The following is a 23,750-nucleotide window of genomic DNA, read 5'->3' as shown; positions in this document are numbered from 1 at the left end:
AGGACCACAGACACACTATTAGTCCCTATAGGAATATTAAAGGAACAGTATAGCAATGCAATAGGAGACTTTAAAAAATACAGTAAGGTAACTATAAACTTATATGGAAATTATATTACGGTAACATTTTTTTCAAGCAAAAACCAATACATGTTTTAAATGCAGTAACACTCATGTGAACATTATATCTTCACCTGTTTTTGCAGAGACAGTTTGTCAGGATATACAGGGGATTCACATGACTGCTCCCTACAACAATGACATCCATTCTTGAGTTTATTCTACATGAAGCAGCTTTAACCTTAAAGTATGAACAGCAGTGTATGTGTATGCCCAAAAAATGCCCTAAAAGTATAAGTCACCACTTTCTTCCTTTTGGAAATGCTCACATACTGTTTCTCATTAGCCTTGTGAGAGAGATATGAACCAATGAGTACATTACTTATATATATGAGTAGTGTTTGGAGTAATGCACTGAAATGTAACTTGTAACAAATGTGTACATGGGTGACTCCGGTGATACAAGAGGCATGCAGTCACATGCAGTTCCCATATGCGCTCAACATGTGAAAAGGCCTTATTGAAAAATAGCCAAACTTCACAGGGGCAGTATCAGCAGGAGACAGTTTTATCCAGGGTCCTTAACCTCTCTTCCATGGAGACTGCATGTCTTAACAACTGGCCTTCACATTTAAAAATAGGAGCCACTGCAAGGGCATCGCACAACCATCAGCGCTACTGAGATTAGAGGGCATTCTGCTGGGAGGTTTAATGCTGCTTATTTAGAGAACAAAGGACTTGCTGCTGACTGATACACACACACACACACACACACACAAAATGCGCGTCTCCATGGAAACCTCAGGGTCAGGGGGAAAAACAAAAGATTTCCAGTTGCAGGGTGGCCTTGATATGTGATTAATGACAACACCCAGTGAGACACTGATAACTGTGGGTTACTTAGTTGTGGGAGCTGGACTGGTACAGTGCAAGAGACTGAGGCGTTGCCACTTTGTATTTCTACACTGGTTAGTCAGTATTCAGTTACAGCGGTTGAATATTAGCTTATAGGTCAGCACATAAGATACTGAAAATCAGATGATAATATTTGGGAACACCCCGGGGTCCAGTGGATTATAGCACAGGAACACCAGTGCGATTATTGACTGAAAGAGGAACCCTTCGGATCAAGGGCAGAACTTCATCTTGGCTATTTTTGTTAGCGCAGATAATATAGTGAAATGTGATTGCGTAACAGTGGATGTGGGCGTTATGAAAGCGAACATGTCCTGACCCTCTCTGTACGGCAGTAGGAGAAATGAAGAGTGAAATCCCGGAAGAGCTGTATCAGGCCGGGTTCCTGCGGCCCCTCAGGCACACTGCTAGTCCCAGCATGTATCGATAGCTGCACATGATCAGAGAGGTAGTACAAGTACAAGGTTGGTTTGAGGGAAGGAAAACAGCTTGCACACTCACACTCTATCGTTCCTGGATCTCTTAATACAGGTTTACTACAACTGGTGTTGAACATGACCAAAATGTGTTAGGTTTAGTCAGTGTGACTTGTGTTTAGCTGCAAAATGCTCTATGAAAGGAAGATATTTCCCAGGAATAGAGTCATCTTTTCAACAAGACTATTGTTGGACAATAGTTTAACATAAAGGGATATTCTAATGAAAAAATATCACTGATAGCATTATTGGTTAAAACAGAATGGCATGCTTTGAAGATCCAACATGAGACTACACAAGGCTGCTGAATAAAACAATGTTTATAGATTTGTTAATATACATAACAGAAGTACATACAAAATGTGACGAAAGTATAAAGCTTTTTATCTTTTTTTTTTAAATACCCTTGAGTGAGAAACAAAAATGCGTTAGGGCAAAACAGAAATCTCTCCTGGTGATAACATCGCTCTCATCCATTTCCTATGAGTCGGAACCTGGCCAGCCAGGGATTCTCATCAAGCCTTTCCAGACGAATTCAGTCTTCAATATTTAACCCTTTACCCCCCTTTTCTCTGTTAGCACAATGGTACAAGCACTGGATTATCTTCAGTGTACCAACGAAAAATTATGTGATTCCATAGAAACACAGGACTTCTCCATGACCCCCCCCCTCCCCAAAAACAAAAAACTAAAACAAACCCATGTCCATCTGAGTTGTCATACTTCATATTTACAACTCTGAACTGGCCATGGAGATGAACAATGTCTGGCCAAAACTAAATCTTCCTAATGATGAAGCGTTTATCTCACACTCTTTCCAAGCTGGAAAAAGTCATTTCTGAAGTCTCATTCCCCAAAAATTATTTTCAACACTGGTTTCAATACTGCAGTCCTATACAGTAAACTGGTATGGCATAAAGACTAAAGTGTAATGTAATATATTAGCCATGTTACAGAACGCCAGCCAACTTTGCAGGAGTGTGAAATTAAAGACATTTCAGTGTTTTTTTTTTGTTTTTTTTAAACATGCACATCCATCTTAACAGGATTCCTTTTCTATTAAGGACCGAACGGTCCGTAGGCTGCTGTTAGCGAAGTCAGGCGTCATGATTCAGTGGTTATATTCATCCCTTGTTGTCTAATGGCAGATGCGCACACAGTATGTCTCTGAATACGAGAAGTCTTCAGAACCACCTTGGGAACCTTGCGGAGTGCAATACTGGTTTCAATAAGGCATTTAGTTGAATTGATTGATCCCAAACGTTCAGTGAAGTGTGATAACTCATCTCCTTGTGAGTGTATGTGTGCAGCACTCAGCAGCACTCCCGCGTTTTAACCTGGAAAGAGACAAGGGATACAGGTAATATATGGTATATAAGGTAATATATGGCTTATACGGAACACTTTTGTCTCTCAATCTACCGGTGATTGATAAAATGCTACCTTACTGTGGCGGTGTTGGTGTCTCTCGGAGTCACATGTTGAGTAGGGGGATCTGCCAGACCATGATGGTGGAGGTGGTGTCTTCGTGCCGGGACTGCTTGGTCTTCCTGTTGACCCTGCGGTGGCCCAGGCCTCCGGACACCACCAGCAGAGAGCTGACGTCCACCCTGCCGGCCCGGCGGCCCCTCTGGTGGTGGGCCGGGTCGTGGAGCAGGTCGTAGAGGGCCCCGTCCTCGGGCCCGTGCTCCAGCGAGCCCTGGGACGGCGCCAGGGAGCCGCAGGACGAGGACGACAGCGAGTCCTGGAGAGCCATGGTGGTGCAGCCCGCCTCCCCCAGCCACACACCTCGTCCCTGCAGGGGAGTCGGCGCAGAGTCCTGAGGGGGCGGCGGGGGCTTCTCCCCGTCCTCTGCCTCCGCTGGCTGGGCCGAGGCGGGGGGGCTGGCGGTTGGGAGGCCGGAGGGCCGGTTGCACACAGCAGCAGCCATGGTGAGGAACTTCACTGCTCCGTTGTGAGCGTGGAAGGACACCATACCCCGACCTACCAACAGATACAGCCACGTCACTAAATATTCATCTTCCTGGATATTTTACACAGTTTGTTGTGTATTTGTGGATGTGAGACATTGTGTACCAGAGGCAAAGGATCTCAAAGGAAGCCAGTATCACAAGTTGGGTGACATTAATGGCTCTACACAGTTCAGTCACATCACACAAATTCTCAAATTTCAACTCCATATAGATAGAATAGAGTTGATCTTACACATAAAACCCCAAATAAATGCTTTTTAAAATAGTTTTGTAGCATAGTAGGTGGTACAAAATGTTAACAAAAGTACAAAAAGAGGATTAACTCTTTGTAAACTGACTACACAGACATACAATCATTTGTTATTGCTAGAAATGCATTTTTCATATGTTATACCTTTTGAGTTTAAATATAAACAGAAAAGGGTAATGTTAGAATAACAGCTCCAAGCCCGGGCCTCCTGCAGGTATGTATAATTACTGTGGCAAATTAACCCCTATTGAACTTCTTGTGCACTTAAGAACTGAGGAATGCAACACCACAACCTTCATGACTGTAAAAGTCATCTGACTGAACTGCAGTACAGGTTTGCTCCCTGTGACAGACCCTGTTCAAATCAAAGAAATTAAATGGGCATGCAGTATGTAACCACATTAGGATATTTGATATGCTGGGTGTGTCAGTGTTACCTGTGACCTTGGGGATGCCCTGCAGTCTGGGCACAGAGAGGGCCACGGTCACCCCCAGGTTGGTCCCTACCAGGAGCAGACCGTGGCAAACCAGCAGACTGCTCACTGACACTCTCTGGTTCCCTATGGAGAAACAAAATCGCAAATTAAAACTCCTTCTCAAGAGCAGCATTTTGTGAACCCACTGTTATTTTGTCCAAACATTGAGAGAAATAGCTAACAAATGTTTCTTGGCAAACAAGGACTCCCACCCTGAGTGATTTCCAGGGTCAGACGTTGACAGTTGGACCTCACACAGACACACTGTGATCAAGTACACTTATGTCTCCTGGAAATTAGTGCATAGTTAATGGGCCACTTCACCGGGCTTGAGTACAGTGTGGTAGGAGGGAGGGAGGTGCATCTATTTAGTGAGAGGGGGCATTACCGCAGCGATAACGTTTAACGGTTATTTGTCTCCAGGGCAATCTAAAGAGGAGCCGCGATAAAAGCAGCTCTTTTCAAATGTCTCTTTCAACTCATAAAAAGGCACCATTATGGTCTGCTTTGAGTCAAACAAACAAACACAAAAGTGTTATGTAATAGAATGAGTGAAGCGTAATGCAGTAATTAAGCAAGCGGCTCTGCCTCTATTCAGAAAGCCTGGGGCAGCTAGGGCAGGACAATCTGCCCCTGTCCTTTTTCCTTCCCTCCTGGTCAGAAAGATCACTGCACCATGAGACGCCACTTTGGACTGTAAATGCCGAGATTGTTAAGTTAACAGCACCTTTCAACATGTGTGGCAATAAATTCAGGCTCGCCGACAGTCTGCGTTAGGTGACTTGTGTGGAATTTGGCACTCTTCTCAGACTGTTGCCACACATTAGCTTAATCATGGGAATAAACTCTGCAAAGAATGGTAATTAGTCAGATCTTTTAAAAAAGGTTTTGCAATAACAGCCCTACCAGTTGTGCTCTGTGGGAGGCAAGACTGTCATGAGTCACTGCTGCTCCAACAGCTTGACTTGGGTTTCCTCCCTCAAAGTAATTCTCAGGGGCTTTAAGAGAAATTACTGCCAATCTCTATGCCTGACCCCCCTCATTGTAGGTGACCCCTTGCATGGGGCACACACACGCCACTCCTGACTCCATACTTCCAAGAAACCAGCCGGTCAGCCAGCCAGGCAGATAGGCAAGCTGGAAATCACTTCCCACTGTAAACCAGAGCAGAAGACCTGAGCCTTGCCCACATGTGCTTCTAATGAGGGCCCAGAGTTAGCTGAGACACACAGACTGCTGGTTGGGGGCCTTGCTCAACTTCCTCCTTTCATAATATTTGGAGTTCCCCACCCAGAGGGTGAACTAAAATAAACCCAGAGTGAACGTCAACATGGCCTGGCTCTGGACCTGATCCCACACCAGAGCACCACTTTGATCTGCACTTATTCTTGACAACCAACAGCAGGAGGGAGGAGCACATCCCAAGCATTACGTTGATACACTATATCAGCCATTCAATCAGTCCAGAAATAACTCGTATCAGCACAATGTGAGTAGTCATAGTTCCAGTCTCTATGACTGGAAAATAGGTTTTAACCCTTCCTCCACATTTCTTCTTTTGTAAAGATAATGGGAGTGTCCAGGGTCCAAAATTAACAGTCAAGAGCCAAATGCCAGTGAAATTTATGACCAACTGATTTGATTTCTGTTGCATATATATCCGTATAAGTGAGTGAACAAGGTTGATATTAACACACTACCTGATTCTATACACAAAATAGCATTGACAATGAGTAGGGGATATATATATAAAAAGTGTATATTCATTATTATGGCCAGTAAAAACTATTCATGGCAGATAATTTTGTTTACGAGCCGTTAGCAGGTGAGGAAAAAAGTGTCAGACATTTTGAGATTACCATGTATGCGAAGTGGTTACGAAGAAACGCATCTCTAAATCTCTATTTCGATCTAATACTTTCTAGGGAAGATTACATCAAGACAATGGAAGGGTGTAAATAAAATGAGTTGCAGCTGGAGTTATCTCAGATTAAAGTGTAGATATATCTTATCCAGTGCCATCTATTCAACCCCTCTATCTTAGCGTAGTGGAGGTTCCTTCAGGAATTAGTGTACGATCCATGTTGCAAGGTGGGCAGCAGCGGCCTACAAACAAAGAGGGGCTGGAGGTGTTATTTACTGACCCCCCTGTGTTTGTCTCCCATTAGACCATGCATGGCTGCCTATTGAGGTCACAGTGGAGCAGACAAAGGCAGACTAGACCCTCAGCAGCACAGCAGCCAGCCAGCCACCATCCTCTGGGAAACATCAACGCAGTACAGTCTGGTTTGATACTGGACTACTGCCTTCTGGAGTGCTTATAAAGAACATTTCCATTTGTTCTCTCTGTCCTTTATGTGACTTTAACTGCATTTAGATTTTACACAGTTTTACTTTCTTTAATGCGACTTTGACTAGATTGTGACCTATTATATTATTGTATGTTGTTGGTCTGAAACGTTTGTATTTGTCACAATGTAGCACCTTATAAAATAAATTCTTAATCTCAGTCTTGTCTAAATTGGTTCAGTAAAGGTTAGATAAAATAAAACCACAGAACAGTAAGATAGGTGGACATGATGTAGCAATGTATTCAGGGTGCATCTCTGTTTCTAAAGGTGTCAGACTTGGAGGATGAAGCAGTTCAGATGAGTTTGGAGGCAATATAGCGAGGAAACTGTGTGTTTTGACTGTATAATGCCAATACCGCCAAATCAGTACAACACTAATACCACCAAATCACTCTAAAACATATACACATATAATCATAATAAGGTTCTTTTACAAATAACAAGCTATGACTTACGGTGCAAATGACTGCTATTAGAACCCATTAAAAGACCGCCATGCGTCAAGTGCCTGGGTGAGGAACTCCTTTCTGCAAAGACGGGATTTAGCAAGAATCGTTCCAGCATGCATGAACATGAGAAGGATAACCCCACCTAGGGCACGTCCTGCATTCAACACTCCACCATTCATGGTGGCATTTAAGCTGCAGACAACGCCCTACATGTTCCTTTCTCCTCTGGTGATTCTGTGGTGATATCGTTCACTTGATCAATCCCAGAGCCCGGAGCGCACGTTCTGTCGACCAGCCAAAATTGCATTAGGATCTGTAACGCAATATCCCTTCATAATAATGTGGACTTCTCGGAATGGGGTAATGCAGAACTCGTCTCTGCAAATCAAATATCAGAATAATGCTATTTCCTGTAGCTTTGTCATGAGCTGACATTGGTCTTTTATCTCTTGTGTCTAAGTAAACAAGAATTAATGGAGTACAGAATGGCAAATGAATGACCCATCACTTTCTTGGCCTCTAACACGCTGATTGCAGGCAGTCCCTCGTGCCCAAGCACTTTGACTGGCAATTCCATTTACGTCAGAGTTTTTGCAGAAACAGCACATTCTTGGTCTCACTCTACTCCACAGCAGCAGCCAGTGGCGATAAGCGCTACTGTGGCACATTCTGGAAAAGTGCAGATCACAACGCACAGAAGAAAGAGTGGCAAGCAGGCGGGTTGAATGCAACCGCTGCATTAAAAATATCCCTTGTGGAGAGAAACCTAGGCTGACCAAACCAGGCAGGGTGACACAGTGGGGACAGGGGTGGGTTGGAGGTTTGGCTTTTCCCCCTGGTCAGACAGGGGGAAAAGCCTCAGACTCCCATGCCAAGCGATAGGCCAGCGACCCGATGCTGTTATCAGAGGAAGTGAGCTCTTAGTAGCGAGGCCTGGAGGACGAAGGTTTTCATGAGTGGTGATCTCTCCCAGAACCAGCTTCCTCTGTGGTTGCATGGATCCTATTAGTTAATATAGGCACTGAGGTCCCAAAGCAGGCTAGCGTTATCATTTACATCTGACTGAAAAAAGAGGCCTTCCACTTGTGACTCGAAACACTGGGTATTGGAGAGAGATTTTCCTACAAGGTCATGTGAATGTGGATACTCAAAGCAACCAGTCCTCTTAGATTTTTACTTGCAACCAGGTGGCGTTTCCTAAGAAACCCATGGCTCTGTAAATTCCGTGCTTCAACTGTATAATCCAGTACAGTCCATGGCAAATGAAATCTCTTAGCCTTGCAATCACAAGCATGACGGTGCATAACTTGCTGTTTGAAATTCTGCCATGGTGAACAACTTGTAGCCATGGATACAGAGCGCAGTGATATGCTGTGGTTCTTTCTTGTGTTTGTTTTTAACCTTCCTCAACACTGTATTCTCTCTGCACAGCTGCTCCAAAAAGCAGCAATATTCCATTCGGCAGACTATATTAACAATTAAAACCATCTCTCTAGAAATCATTACATGAGATCTGATAGTCAGCTGATTAATAAACGTGTCCTTCCCCTTTGTAAAGTAACACAGGGTGAGATAAGTGTCTTTTGAAAAGAGCTACCCTGCTTTAGCAGATATTACACAACTCCCACACATGCTCTTTAATCACTTTGTAGCCACATATCTCTGATGCCTTTCTGAATGTTATTAGAACCTTTTGGCAACAACAGAGCAATCCCCTTCAAGACTCAATGTGCACACAGTCTAGGCATAGCTGGCCTGATGACAGCACTGTTAATGACGCTGTTAAAACAACAGACAGTGCAGAAAAACAGCAGGCTAGTCATTAACTGCTGACCAAAACACACTCACAAACACTCACTCTCTTTCACACGCACACACACAGATTAATCCACATCTCCACACAGTCACCACAAAACACACACACTCATCACCACAAATCAAAACTCAGATCAAAACATCAGTTACGTATCATCAATATACTGTACAGCCCAGCTTCAAGGGGGAGGCAAAAAGTCTACTGTCACAAGCTATTTGTATAAAACTTCAAGACAACATTATAAGAACGCTCCAGGAAATGCACGCCAAACCATAGACGAACACAGCTGTCCGCATTACTCAGCGTGGAGGAAAAAGAGATGGAAAGCAGCAGCTATCAGACTACACAAATACAGACTTCATGCCAACAGGAACAAACCCCCCCACCCCCGCACCAATAAACCTACAATCATCCTTACAGGCTGTCTGTGTGTGTAGCGATATTAAAGGCCAGACAGGCCCAGAGCAGAGGCAGACAGATTATATTGGGTCAAGGCTGATGTAATACAGCAGATTACAAGTTCCAGCACAGCAGGCTGCTCTGATGACTTCAGTGCGGGACGACTGTCACAGTTAAAGACGCTTGATTTGATCTGGACGTCCTCGACTCGGATGTTTGGCTCGAGGCCTTAAAACCAGAGGGCTGAAAACTGCCCATGTCACATTCCCAACTGCCACGCACTAAATAAACTACATTATCTAACGTGACTGTAATCACAATTGCCATAGCAACAAAACTAATCAATGTGGAAGGAAACACACTTCAAGGCGGTGTTATGGTATGATGCAATTCACTCATGGGATTATATTATTTTGTATACTCTCTTTACATGATACAAGTTCAAATTCTGGGTCCAAAGGACATTACAGTGTAGATGCCAAATGTAGGTTCCTGCACTGAAGTAAATGCTGCTCATAGTGAATCTAGAAACATCCGTCTTCTTCATAGCTTCTACACAAAAACATTTGCTATCCACAATAAAACTAGTCTGGACTCAAACTAGCTCTGATCTATGGCTCATTTGTTTTGCCTCTCTGACACTGTGCTGCAGGTATTTCTACCTGGTGATTACCAACTAGTATACATCTGCAATGGTTTGCACAATCAGAGTTTGAAGGGGCACGATCCATCACCATTATGGTGGGATGATGAAAGTAAGAAGGAATGGCTCTTCAAAGCAGGTAAAACCTCTGTTCACATCAGAATTACTCAACTCAGTACTATATTAGGTGATTTAAGAGAAATTCCAACCCCAGACACTGTTACTCTGTTATATATCATCAATATGTGATGTTCAATGTGTTCCAGGAGTTATTTTGTGATGAAGTGTTGTAATTTACTCTTTTGGTGAACCTACTTTCCCTCAACGTGCCTCATCTACTTCTACTTCAGTAAGTGATTTCTTACGTTTCCCAGAATGCCTTTCTACAACCCCCAGAGAACTGCCTGAATGTGTTGCATCCAGTATGTGTAGGTGGAGAGAGCAACAGCAACAGTGATACCAAAAGCATAGTAAAAGCAAGAGACCGTGCATTCCAGTCACAAAAAAGTGAGAGTCGTGCCTCTTACTCAAAACACATGTCTTGAGGCTGCATTGCATTCTGGTCTATTGAGGCTACTCTCAGTGGAGAAATTGGTATCTGCCTCTTCTATGATGGATTTCTCCCTGTATGACTGTTGAATGTTGGTGAGTCGGAAAGAAGCCCTCGCTCTTTGTTTCTGAGGGACTGACACCAAAACCTGACATCTACCGTTGATGTTTTACAGTAGCTAGTTGAAAAATTTTCTGCTAATGATCTCCATTGTAGTTGCACTGGAAACGTGATGTGATGCCGTATCCAGGGGGATAAGAAAACACCCCATCACACAACAGGGACCCCAGAATGCAAGGTACATCAACAATAGCTGTTTTTATACAGTGTTCAAGTGTTTTAGGGTGGATTTTTCCTTTTCGACAGTATGTTCCCATGCATAAGGTTACCTTAAAATCGAGCATGGTGACTTGATGAGGTCAGAAGTTTTTATTTCATGGCAAATCAAACTACGCAACACTATGAATAGAGACAAGATGAGAGGTTCCTGGGTCTTTGTTTAGACTAAGAAGCCTTTGAAAGAGGATGAGAGCATGACAAACCTGCCATAACAAGAGCACACTGGATGAGCACCTACACTGATGTCAGCTAATTACAGACAGGCACAGAGTTAGACAGCCCTTTGAAAACATGAGGTCATGTGAGCTGCGTCACAGGCCACAAATGGGGGGGCTGCATTTGAATAAGTATATTTGACTAGATGATCAGAAGATTGAATATCAAAAGAGAGAACAACTGTGCTTTGCTGTTCTCTGTCAAACAGTCAGCTCTCTAAAAGGTTTCAGTCTCAGTCAGGCATACGGATCACATTACTGAGTGACACTCAAGGGCAGGGAAAGAGAACAGAGAGGTGGTGGTTTGGGAAGTGGTTTAAGGTGGTGAGACCACGGCATCACCATAAATGAATTAATAAACACAAGGGTGGACGCTGACCATGGACCTCCACAAGGCGAGACCACCTTTGAACACCTGATATCTGTTTAGGTTTAGGAATTAGGAACTCAAAGAATAGACAGAATATCATGTGCAGGTTTTACAGTGTTGTCTTGACATTTTGTCAGCCCAGAAATTACATATATGAGGCACTGAACTATTCATTGTACCAAAACTGATTCCCAGTCTTACCGGCCAGTATGTTGTGGACAGGCGTGGCGATGTTTATGTCCTGCAGGTGCTCCAGGGTCTCGGTGTGGAAGAGGCGCAGCGTGGAGCCGGAGCTGAAGGCGATCCAGGTACCCACCCCAGCCACCACCATGTGGGACACCACCATGCCCTCCTCCTGGTGGGCCTCCAGCTGCCTCTGGAGGGGAGAGACGGGGCAGGGAGAGAGGAGGTGGACGTTCACATTCACAAGAAGTTAGCTCTTACCTGATTGAGACAAGTGGTAGTCTTGTCAGAGCCACAATTGCCTTTATTCAGTGTGTGTTCAGGTGTCACCAAGTTTAATTTAAGACTTCTAAAGATCTTTTCAGTGCCAGTTGGACTGAAAATGACAACTATGAGAATATAGGTCTGTGTGACTGGGACGATTTCAACACATCAAAAAGAAGCCGCAGCATCTTTAAGACCTCTAAGAATTCAAGACTTCTGCTTTATTTAACTGTATTCAAAACCTTTTGAAGCATTGAGTTTAGATAATATAATTTTAAGACTTTTTCCAGGACCTGCAGACGCCCTGTTATTTGCCATGTGATTCTCATCTAGAAGGTACTTCACCACAAACGCACCTTTACAAATACACTCCAAATACAGTGCATACCACCACTCTAATTGCATCAGAGCACATTTCTATATACATCTGTTAAGTTTGTTTGCCGTATCGATATGCAAAATCTGGGTACTGACTTACAGATATAGCCACTATGCAAAGGAAAACAGTACAATTTGCACAAGCTGCACACACTTCCAGTACAACAGGTTAAACCCAGGCTAAACTTCTCATTGGCTAGAGGGTGAGCGTGGCACCAAATCTGTCCTGTGTTGGCTGTGTGTACAGTAGCTTCACACTGAGCTCAGTCTGAGCTCACGATTGACCCAGTCTGTTTAGACTATGGCAGCCAATGCATTGTCACTGGCTGTTATGTCTGGGAGCCTGGTTTGTGCTTTGCCAACAAAATGAAGAGTTACACTCCCACAGTAGGTAACACAGTGCAAGACGTAATTGTGTTTTTAGCCAAATGCACAAAATATGTTTATTCAGGGGTGATTTGAATATTGCTGAACAGAATGGGCTTATCAAGTGTAGTCAAAACAGGAATAACAGGGAAATCCGTATTTACCACTGTTTGATAAGCTTTGATTTGTTCATCTTAAATTAAATCAACATTAGAAAAGCCAAGGACATATCAGGATACCCTGTTTAGCCCCTGATGATTACCCCAGCTTTTACTGGAGTGAGTAGGAACAGTAAGTTTCAGATAGCTGGATAGTGTAATTTTTACTGCTGTCTGTTCTGAGCCCAGTACGCTGGCCTTACTCCATCACCACCAGTTACATAATCTCTTCACACATCACTTTAAGTGTAGGTGGAGTTGTATTTGGCCAAGGAGAGTCCATTCACGAGTGTCTCAGAGCAGGGTAGCGATAAAAGGTGGTGGTGGACGAGCGGGACACAAGATGAAAACTTACACATGATGTTTTCCGTTCTTTTTCACTCTTTCTGTGTGTGTTCCCTCTTAACCTACATTTTCCTTGTCTATTTTTTTAAGCATGCCATTCCTTTGAATCCCTCTCACCCTCTCTTGCTCTCCCTCTCAGTCTCTCTCATTCCCTCTGTCCTCTCTTTCACCTACAGTATAGTCACCACTCAGGACTGTTAGTAAGCCCTCAGGGAGTGAGTGAGAGAGAGAGAGAGAGAGAGAGAGAGAGAGAGAGAGAGAGAGAGAGAGAGAGAGAGAGAGAGAGAGAGAGAGAGAGAGAGGGACATACAAAGGCAGGTGGTCGATAATGAGCTTAATGAAGCTAACCAGATTATGAGGCAGTGCATGTCAGAGGGGAATAGGAACGTTACTATTCCTGGACCCACAGCAGGTGCTTCCAGTCCCTCAACCAGACCAGACCAGACAGGGAATACCATCCAAACCCCGGGATGTGGAAAGAGGGAGCCAAGGCAAGGGAAGAGGGGGTAAAGAGAGAGAGAGAGAGAGAGATAGCCCCCCCTTGCTTGCTAGAGGCCCTTTAATACTATTAGTGACCATGCCAAGGTCACTGGCATGAGGTGACGACAGCCGAGCGATTAGGCCAAACAGAATTAGTAGACATCAGACATATAACACGGTTAAGTATATGTGCTATTCATTCTTTACATTAGCTCTGCTTTAAATGGATCCACACTCAAAAAGGCACTACCAGCCACTTGGCTCTCTCTCTCTCTCTCCTCTGAGTCCACCTGGTTATCGCTCAACCCAGACTCGACTCCTCTCCCTCCTGGTTCCCTACTGGTGGATTGAGTCACTTCCCATCTTTTGTCACAGGCTGAATATTTATCTTTTCAAGGAGTACCTCACGTCTCCCTCTCCCCACTGAATCACATCTGCTCTTGCACATCCTCCTCCTCTACTCACTCCAGCATGCTCCTACCTTGAAGTAAAAGAAAAACAGTAAACCCCTTCTAACTATGACCTTAACTCTTATTTCTCTTATTTCTTTTCCTAGCACTCCTCTCTCATATTATCCTTCTGTGGTCACAGGAATACTGTCAGAGCACTGTGATCCGCCATATCCTTACTATTGGTTGCCAGAAATGTTGGTGATCTAGGAATTTAAGCTTTTTCTACTGTTGCATTACTGTAAGTTGCTCTGAATAAGAGCATCAGCTAAATAACAAAAATATAAATATGAGGGAGATCACTGTTCAATATCTCACATATCAAAATCATCAATAACATTATCAATGTACCCAATACTCTTGATTCCAGTACACCATCACCAGTAACTGAAATAGGTACAGAAATGAGCCCTCGCTGTATAATACTTTACTACCTTAATATACCTCTCTCCTTTTACAATTCTCACTGCTGCCCTATACAGCACTGTTTCTTTAAGTGTAGAGCAGGCCTGACGCTAGTAGCTGGGCGAGAGAGTAGCTCCATGGTGTGGGATGGTACACTATCCTATCATCATAATGGATTCTACAGAGACGTCTACTATGCTCAGAGTGTGTCGTGAACGCTACTCCTCCCACGCCTCTGCAACTTCAAAGGAAACTGGGATGAGTTATGAACAGAGGGTCGTCTTAGTTACAGTAAAGGATTAACTCAAATAGTCAACAGGTCATAAAGCTTGATACTGTAAATTCATCTGTTGAGTGTATGAGAGGAAAAATGCAATCTGTTTTTTTGTTCTGATGAAGATTTGACTAAATGCTTTTTGCAGATGCAGCCATGTGCTTTGGTGAAAATCTAGTCTGACCCGTTATTTAGAACAGTCCAGATTTTCCCATGAACTTGGGAAGCAGATATAGGGACGATTAACTTTATCATTGTTGCTTTCACTAGCTCGTTTCCTGTGTGATTTACACAGACAGACTGGGCCAGATACACAGATAACAGTCAGCAGAGATACACCAGAGGTTATTTATTCTGCAGACACACACATATCGACACTGAACTACTGAACTTGGTGTGTACTAGCAGGGTAAACAGTATGAGAGCTAGGCTACGTACCTCTACAGAGTGTGTGTGGGTGCTGATGATGAAGACCTGCCCCCCTGATGAGGCCCAGACATGCTCCTCCACTGCCAGCATGGCCTTGACTGGGAGGACTCCCAGCTTCAGCACCTTGGGTCTGTCACTGCTCCACGAACCGTCTGCAACACCACAAACAAAATGGGCAATTCAGTATTGGACTGTACACAACTCATAATCTTATGGCATTTAAATAATAATTATTAAACTAAATGTAGTTTATGTACAAATATGTATTTTGCATTTATGATTCCAAATTTAGATCTAAACTTGAGTAAATGTGCATATGATGCAACTTTAGGCTACAACACAAATCAATCTTCTGCAAGATACCAAATAATACTACATCTCTTACATATAATACTACATCTCTCTCTAAATGAACAGCATACAACAGGTATACAACCTCCTAATAGCTATTTTGCATACATTAGTTAAAGGAGGACAGTTTCTACAGGGACAGTACACTTTAATAGACACTCAGCCTCTCTGTAAATGCCGTCTGCATTTATAACTCTGCTAATACTGGTGGAGTGGCCATTGATGGTTTCACAGGCTTCACTATGAATATAGATGGGCTGAGAGGCATTAGTCATAGCTGAGTTGAATCCCACACACACCTCCTACACACTCTGTTCTACAAGTGCCTGGGCACCCACAGTGCCAGCTCTCTAGCACTAAAATACCCAATGCTGGTGACTTTATAAATATCAACACATTTATGCAACATTTAATTCACTCGGTTTAGAATTCAACTGCTATTATCATAAAATGGGAAGAAATGTAGGTTGGTGGATAGAAAAAAAAAACCGTTGTGTAGTTGATAAATCTTGAACACCAGGACAGGAATGTGCATATTAGTACAAGGAAAGGCCTTTCAACACTAGATTTCAATTTAGCTAAATTTGGGTGGGGGGATTGAAAGTTTCATGTAAATAGTCCTTGAGCAAGCTGGTAACAGCATAATCAAACCGACAGACACTTTAATCCAGTGAGCGCACTGCATAGCTTTTCTTGTATGCGAAGCCCCAGTGGGAATCAATTCCTACCCTCTCCAGAGTTACCACCCTACGATGGAGCTAGACAGGCCCCGCGCTGAATATGAAGCTCATTTCCTCCAGATACCACATTCCCCTCGCTAATCTAGGCCAGGAAGTGAATGAGGCCTCACCAATAGTGTTTGTTTAAGAGAAGGCACAAAGGCGGCTATTGAAGGGAGAGGTGCCATGCAGGGAAAGGAGAGGCTCTTTCAGAGGTACAGTAATGACCGGGGAAGTAAGGGTAATCTCTCACTCAGGGGGCTAGGTGGGATTAGCATTCCAGCTATGCTCTGTGTATATTATTGTAATAATCACAGCGTATTTGTGTGCATTTGAACGTCTGTGCGTGTCAGAGAGAAAGAAGAAGAAAAGGAGGGGTAGAGAGAAAGACAGAAATAAAGAAATGACAGGAGAGCCAACTTGCAGCCAACAGCAGCGAGCAGCAGTGCGACTGTTATTTTGTGCCAATCTTACGTAAGTCATCTCTGCTGGAGCGAGTCTGCCCGGCTCTCTCACTTCTTAAACTGTAGCATTCCTTCATATCAATGTCATCTCCAACAAACTTATCATAATGACGTATGTGTGTATGTGTGTGTGTGTGTGCGTACAATACAGCAGCATATACACCAGACAGTGAAAGACATACTAATGAAACAAGGACAAGCCAATCATTTTTTCTCATGAGGACAACACCGCAAGAAAGACCATCATGTACAATACACTCAACAGGAAAAACTGGATGCACAATAGAGAACGGGAGAATAGGACAACAGCGATGTTTTATGTTCTGACTGTCTGGCTATGACATGCGACCTTTGCCGAGCCACTGCCTCTCTCTCTCCATCTCTCGCACAGTCACTCACAAAGGAAATAACAAGCATGGCAGAATGAGGCTGATTGGCTGGGTTCAGACTGGCTACCGTCTACTGCAGAGTGGCATGACCATGCAGGATAACTCAGCGCTGAAGGCTAGTGTTACTGGGAGCAGGCACATAGTTGGCACAAGGACACAAACACACACCCACACCCCAAACACATACAGCCTAGCTTTGGGATTACAGACAGTGCAAGATTGCTGTAGTGTTCAATTGTCTTTTAATGGCTTATCAGTATTCACAGTCATCTGACAGTTTCATATCGAAGAATATGAGCCGATATAATTTCTTCTAGTTCGCTCTGCTTTCTCCTTTGTAATGTAAATCGGGAGTCTACTTTAAATGCTAATAGAGAACAGGCCAGTCACTGTGACAAAGTACTGGAGGAGCATTACGACAGGGATGCAGGGAAGACTTTCCCTACCAAGCTCTGCTGGATGAGTCATCATTTCAGCATCAAGTGCAAGTTAAGAGACAGTGACAGAGCTGTTGATAGGAAAGAATTATGCAAATCAGACTGCATAAAAGAGCATCTAGGATCAGGATTTCCCTCTGTGAATTCATTTAACATACCAATGGTGATGGATGATGAGAAGCAGCTACAGTAACTGTTGTAACATTTAGTTATACACCAAAGGCCAACACTCAGTGTCTAATAATCTGTGTGTGGAGAACGAAGGGGAAAAAGAAGTGACGTGTGCAGCTTCAGGGGAAAAACAAGGTGGAAAGAGTGGCCATATTCCTTCAGTAAAGGTGGAACAAACATTCCTGAACAGTTGTACAAGTCTCTTTCAGGCAAAATGCACCTTGGCTGAGGGAGGAGTGAGAATAGTTTCCCTTCTTTGTTTCTCCCCAGGCCACTGTCATCCATATTCTCTCTCTCTCTGTCTCTCTCTCTCTCTCTCTCTCTCTCTCACACACACACACACACACACACACACACACACACACACACACACACAAACATGGGAACACGCATGGACTTGACAGAGCAGCAAAGCTTTAAGGAGAGGCCATAAGTCTCATTTTAGTCATTGAAGACGTGTGCAGAGTCATGAATATGTGTGACTGAGATTAAGAAAACAAGGTTCTGGCAATCGCAGCATATTCATACCCATACACATATTTGACGGATAAGAACTGCAAGGATTACCCATTTTAGTAAAGATGCACCTATCTACACCCATGTTGTCACAGAAGGAAAAAGGTTGACAGAGACAGAAAGAGAAGACGGCAAAAGAGAGCTAGAGACACAGAGAGAGAGGGGGGGAGAGAGAGAGAGATGAGCAGAGACCCTCCTCTGTTTGCACCGCTATGAAAGCCAGTAAGAGATGGAACAAAACAGAAAGTGAAAACAGACTGTGGGAAGAGTGCAGCCCCGATCCTTTCCTCCAATGTGCCTGCGCTCGTCTGGCAGGGAGGACATTAAATAGGTCAGTGCTAACAGACTGGCTTCTCCCAGACAACCGAGCTGGCTGAAACAGAACCTCAACACACAGTAGAGGAGGCCTCTGACCCTGAGCTACAGAGCTATCGTCTGACTCACACGCTAACGGCTACCTAGTGACTCAGTCGGAGAAAACCCCCAGGAGGCGGGCCGATGGTCCCCAAACCAACAACCTCTGTAAGAATCACCCTTTTCATTCATGCACACTCCAGCTTTTGTTAAGTTCACACAAGGTCAGAGCTAGGGCAGACAAGACATGTCACTTAAAGTAAACAATGTTATCCTAGACCGATTTAAAACAAAATCTGCTTCTCTCGGTGAATGCATTTCTGTTTTGCGCAATAACAGTGATCTAACCTCTGTAATTCCCTAATTATAGCCCTTTAACAGTATCAACAAACACTACAAAAGCAGACTTTTGAGAATATAACAGAAGAGACACTCAAATTCAGTGTCTCAAAGTCCCTCCCCTCCTCCCACACACGTGTGCACACACACTCACACACCTTGTGATCTGGAGTAGACAGCCACAGAGCCGCTGACCAGGCCGGCATACAGACAGTGTTTCTTGTAGACCAGGCTGGTGACAGTGGACTTGTCCGGGGTGAAGAAGTGCTGCAGACGTACTTTCTTCGACCGCTGGCTGCTCTTATATACGATGATACTAAGCAGAGGAGGAGATGAGATTAGCATCAAGTCAAAACAGAGATAGTCTGATATACACTCCTATCTGCATGCTGCAAATAAGAATTTGGTGGTGGAGATACAGGGAGAAAAAATCAATTATCATTGACTTAAATGTTTTTCATTATTTTGTGAATGTGGGACAGCATACACAATAGTGTGCATCATTTGACATTGTGCAGGATGTCTGCAAGTTTTATCAAGTTAAATTTAAGACTTTTTAATACCTCTTTAATGCCAATAACGACAAAATTTATGACCTACTTTGTAATTTCAATAAATGAAAACAACTGTGATGAAGTGTTCTAATTCACTTTTTTGGTGTACCCACTTTCCCTCAAACTACCTTGTCTACTTCTACATCAGTTAGTGATTTCCTATGTTTCCCAGAACGCCTTTCCACAAGTTCAAGAAATTGGTATTCGCCACGGTGTATTTCTCTGTATGATTGTTGAACTAAGTGCAAAATGGTGAGTCTAGAAAGAAGTCCTTGCTCTTTGATTCTGAGGCACTGACACCAAAACCTGACGTTTATGGTTGATGTTATAGATAGTTGAAAAATGTTCTGCTATCAAACGCTATTCTAGCTGCACTAGAAATATCTTGACATGATGTCATGTCGCCTACTTTTGATCAAGGAAATAGAAAAATTCACCAACAACAAAAAGGACCAAGAAATGCAAGGTGCATTGCTAATAGCTGTTTTTTAACAGTGTTAAAGTGTTACAGGGTGGATTTTTCCATTAAGACTTAAAATGTATTATTTAACTGTATTTAAGACCCTCTGATGCCTTGAGTTTAGATAATTTAAGACATTTTTAGACTTCTTCAGGACCTGCAGACACCCTATTGTGGGTACTATCTATCAGTACCATCAGTGCTATCAGTACCTGCCCTCCTCCATGCCCAGACAGACAGTGGGAGTGTCACTGGCCTTCCCTGGGGAGGCGTGGTTGTTTTCGGGGGCCGTCTCGCCGTTCTCCAGGGGCTGCTCTGTGGGGACGTAGGCCATGCAGAGGATACGGGACTCCACATTGAAACACTCAGTCACCTTAGGGCTGGAGCTCTGCATGGCCACGATTGCTATCTGGCCCATCTGGTTGGTGCAACTTGCCACCTGAACAGAAATATGGCAAGATTACAGTTTTTGCGGACTCTTTATAAGGATCTTTTTGAAGAGATACTTGTCCAAGAAAGCAGCTGTAACAGCATTAAACGGCACAAGGAATTGAAGTCTCCCAATAAGTGTATACAATCAATGAAAATCATCATCACTCACCACTGAAACACAAAAATCCTTCAACAGTGCAAAATTAAAATATCAAGTGCATATAAAATTAAGGTCAGAATAGGCCCATTAAAAGGCAAAAATCCATGAACAGACCAAGATTTCAGCTCTAAGCTAAACAGTTGGGTTAAACACAATTGATGTCTCATTATTTTAAATTCTCCTCTTTCAGTTTAACAGCCTGCTCCATGTAGAGGGACCAATGTATACATTAGCTCACCATTAAAATACCAAGTTGGAGTATTGTTTATATGTCTAACAGTTCCAAGGTTTTCTCTAATATCCCAAAACATTGTGTTGGCAGTGATTACCATGGCTGTGATGGTCACTGTTTATTTTGGAGTATCAAGAAAGCCTGAAGTGATGAAATAATTATTCTACCAATAGACATGGACCATAATACCCTTTAAACCTTGGTCATCTCTCTCAAAGGGAAATGAGACAATATAATAAACACAGCAAACGCTACACAGCATTGCTAACAGTTCATAGAGTTAGTCAAAAACTGCCCTCTGCCAAAGTTAACAGTGAGAGCCATTGATAGAAAAGTGGTAAAGCTTAAATAGTGTCTGCTCCAAAACTCTAGATGTTTAATGACCATTTGTAAACAGACACCTGAGAGAAAGCCACTCAACACACTTAACTGATTGATCTCGTCCAAATGCTTGGACTCCAGAGTTGAGGCCCATAAATGAGTGACTTGCCACTGAATTATTCATTTAGTTCTCACTCTGAGTGGCAGAAAACCACTCACTGTTTTTTATAGCTGACCTAACTATAAAAATGTAGAACATATTTACAACAAATTTAGACTTTAGCACATTGTTGTGATTAACCTTTCAATGGCAGTTGAAATAGCATGGCGTAAACTCTTCATTTGTGTAATGGTTGAGAGGTAAGGTATTAGGTGCAGGGGATGCAGGGAAAATGTCTCACCCAGACACAGCCGTGGCCCAGGACAGGAGTGTCTGCTGTGCTCTCTGTGTTGATGTGGGGCTCCGGGTTGTGGACAGCACACTCCACCTGACACATAGAAGGAGGAAGTAAGGGAGGATGATAAAGGGAAAGAATAGAGCTTGAGAGACCAGATTGGTATTTGCATAGAGTCACCATTTAGGAATTCACTGAGTAAATGAATTAGATGTTTCTAATTCTGCTGTGCCAACATAAAACCTCAGTGGCCCAGATGAGGATTTAAACCCCGACCTTGGCTTTTCTATTTTGCTGGTCAGTGCTGACAGGTGTGGAATGCAGAGCCTCTGGCTCACAGGGGAAAGTGAGGATACTGGGAGGTAAAATTACTGACAGACAGAATGAGTGAGAGGCTGAGAGGCAGACACATGGACAGGCAGACAGAGACTGCATTCCATCTAGTGTTTAACAACATTGCTCAAAACCCAAAGCAACTTATCTTACACAAACCCAAGGATAACACTGAGCACTATGGGATGGTACCAAATCCAAGTCTACCCCTAAAAGCTCTGTGGCCAGTACGGGGATCGAACCCGCGACCTTGGCGTTATTAGCACCACGCTCTAACCAACTGAGCTAACCGGCCCTGTGCGCTGTACTCACAGGCAGAGGGTGGTTTCTGGGAGATAGAATTACATACTGAGAGCATGAGAAAGAGACAGACACACACACACAGGAATAGGCAGACTCAGACAGCTGATATGAACTAGCACAAATTCACAGCCTTAGCCTAGTCCACTGACAAGCGTAATCTAATGGTGTTTAACTGTGTTTTCAGAGACTAAGCTACTCAAGAAATCAGTTTTCTGCAACCACAAAAACATTATCAACTGTTGACTTTGGCCGTCTTGTTTCCTTGTTTGTCAGTGCAGAAGGGTGTTTGCAACTGAACTACTGAGACATTTCCCATCAGCAGCAAACCATGTAATAGGATCTCAATACACTGCCTCTATTCCTGTAACACAATTGGTAGCAATCATCTCCCTGAAGCTGGCCATTTGACAGAAGTACAGCGATGTGGTTGCTAGTGCTTTGAACATAGAGCGATCCAATCCTTCCTCTAAAAGCTCTGTGGCCAGTACGGGGATCGAACCCGCGACCTTGGCGTTATTAGCACCACGCTCTAACCAACTGAGCTAACCGGCCTTCACACACTTGCACCACAGGCTTTTTTTTTTTTTACTGTGCTAGACAATTTCAGTTCTTTGACATATGAAAGGGTTTAGTCTCTCAGATAAAATGACAGACCCACAGAGACAAAGAAATAGGAAGAGAAACACAGAAAAAGAGAGTGAATGAGAAAGTACACTCCGCAAGGAAGCTGTGGCTAAGGGAGGTGGAGGAAAGGAAGAGGTCCAACCTTGAACTCCTGTAGTTTTGACATGACCACAGGCATTTGGCCGAGCAGGAGAGGGTGCTTCTGCTTCTTGATCTGATTGCCGTCATCCTCCGCAAAGAACCAGCCCTGCGTGTTGTCCTCCTCTGATACACAAACACACACAAATAACACTTGATTCAACAATTTACGCTTTAGGTTTTGGAGCTTTGACACTGAGACCACAGAGCTCAAATTGCAAACCTCCAATAATGATATTCAGTATGGGACAGATCCAAACATGAGATTAATATTTCTCAGAAATTCAAACAAATAATTTATTTGATGCCACTTGGTAACTGGCATGAACATTTCTCAAAACAAAATTTCCTTGGTAAACAAATTAAATAACCGCTGTTGTAGAAGCAAAAACCACAGTAGGAAAAGCAACAAACAGAGCTGCTTTGAAAGTTTCAGCCAGGAATAGCGATTGGGCGCTGAGACATCAAAGGTCTCTCCCTCTGTATGAGACACAGACTCATTCTCTGTTAACTAAATTGCGCCTTCACAACATCGTGACAATCTAAACAGACAACTAAAGATTCAGTGTAGTGACATAACAACTGGTAACATTGTAAGTTGGGGATCTACATGTTGTGGAAATGTAATAGGGAAGGAGCTTGTCTAAAGATGTAGTGAAATATTTTATTTATCATTTAATTATTCATGTTTAATAAATTCCAATAGAATATACAATATTACTGTAAACTTCTACAGATACTGGGAAATGTAAACAGCAGTTAATTTTATTATACTATCACATTTACATGACAATTATCTAATTGGCCGCATGGCAGAATTAGCTCAGTTAACACAGTTTAACTAACCCTATTCTGGTCTGTATCTTCATCTACAGAAGGCTACTGTATCAAGAACATATGAGGAACTCGTTACTATTGTTACTACTACAAAATGTGGTACAGCTTTTGCCGTCTCATTGGGTTTGGTCATAATTTGTAGCTAGCCTGAACAACTAGCCTATGGTGTTGGAGCTGTCAATAAATCAACACAGAAAAGGGGGGTCAC

The 23,750-nt window shown here is 43.2% G+C and overlaps 1 protein-coding gene and 2 non-coding genes across 4 annotated transcripts in view; all 3 read right to left on the bottom strand.

Annotated features, from left to right (window-relative positions):
• Nucleotides 1-1,778: 1,778 nt before the first annotated feature.
• Nucleotides 1,779-23,750, bottom strand: part of arhgef10 (Rho guanine nucleotide exchange factor (GEF) 10) — a 56,563-nt gene continuing 34,591 nt past the window's right edge. Inside the window, exons 22-30 of one of the 2 annotated variants that reach the window (XM_071538343.1) lie at nucleotides 22,710-22,831; nucleotides 21,314-21,400; nucleotides 19,980-20,206; nucleotides 18,912-19,069; nucleotides 15,023-15,165; nucleotides 11,484-11,658; nucleotides 4,112-4,234; nucleotides 2,895-3,434; nucleotides 1,779-2,788 (exon numbers count right to left, since the gene is read on the bottom strand). In XM_071538343.1, coding sequence (XP_071394444.1) covers nucleotides 2,926-3,434; nucleotides 4,112-4,234; nucleotides 11,484-11,658; nucleotides 15,023-15,165; nucleotides 18,912-19,069; nucleotides 19,980-20,206; nucleotides 21,314-21,400; nucleotides 22,710-22,831 — 1,544 coding nt within the window. In that variant the 3' untranslated portion in view covers nucleotides 1,779-2,788; nucleotides 2,895-2,925. The remainder of the gene's footprint in view (nucleotides 2,789-2,894; nucleotides 3,435-4,111; nucleotides 4,235-11,483; nucleotides 11,659-15,022; nucleotides 15,166-18,911; nucleotides 19,070-19,979; nucleotides 20,207-21,313; nucleotides 21,401-22,709; nucleotides 22,832-23,750) is intronic. The other variant, XM_071538342.1, reaches the window with a different exon arrangement.
• Nucleotides 21,862-21,935, bottom strand: trnai-aau (transfer RNA isoleucine (anticodon AAU)). Its single transcript has one exon. It is a non-coding gene; the product is annotated as a tRNA-Ile (tRNA).
• Nucleotides 22,422-22,495, bottom strand: trnai-aau (transfer RNA isoleucine (anticodon AAU)). Its single transcript has one exon. It is a non-coding gene; the product is annotated as a tRNA-Ile (tRNA).

This window comes from Centroberyx affinis, unplaced genomic scaffold (genome assembly GCF_046629955.1).
Source record: "Centroberyx affinis isolate AG114_WGS23_722 - 3 ecotype Tasmania unplaced genomic scaffold, CSIRO-AGI_Caff_v1 ptg003262l_1, whole genome shotgun sequence".
NCBI classification, from domain to species: Eukaryota; Metazoa; Chordata; class Actinopteri; order Beryciformes; family Berycidae; genus Centroberyx; species Centroberyx affinis.
Note: the sequence above shows the minus strand (reverse complement) of the source record. Positions and strands in the feature narration are given on the sequence as shown.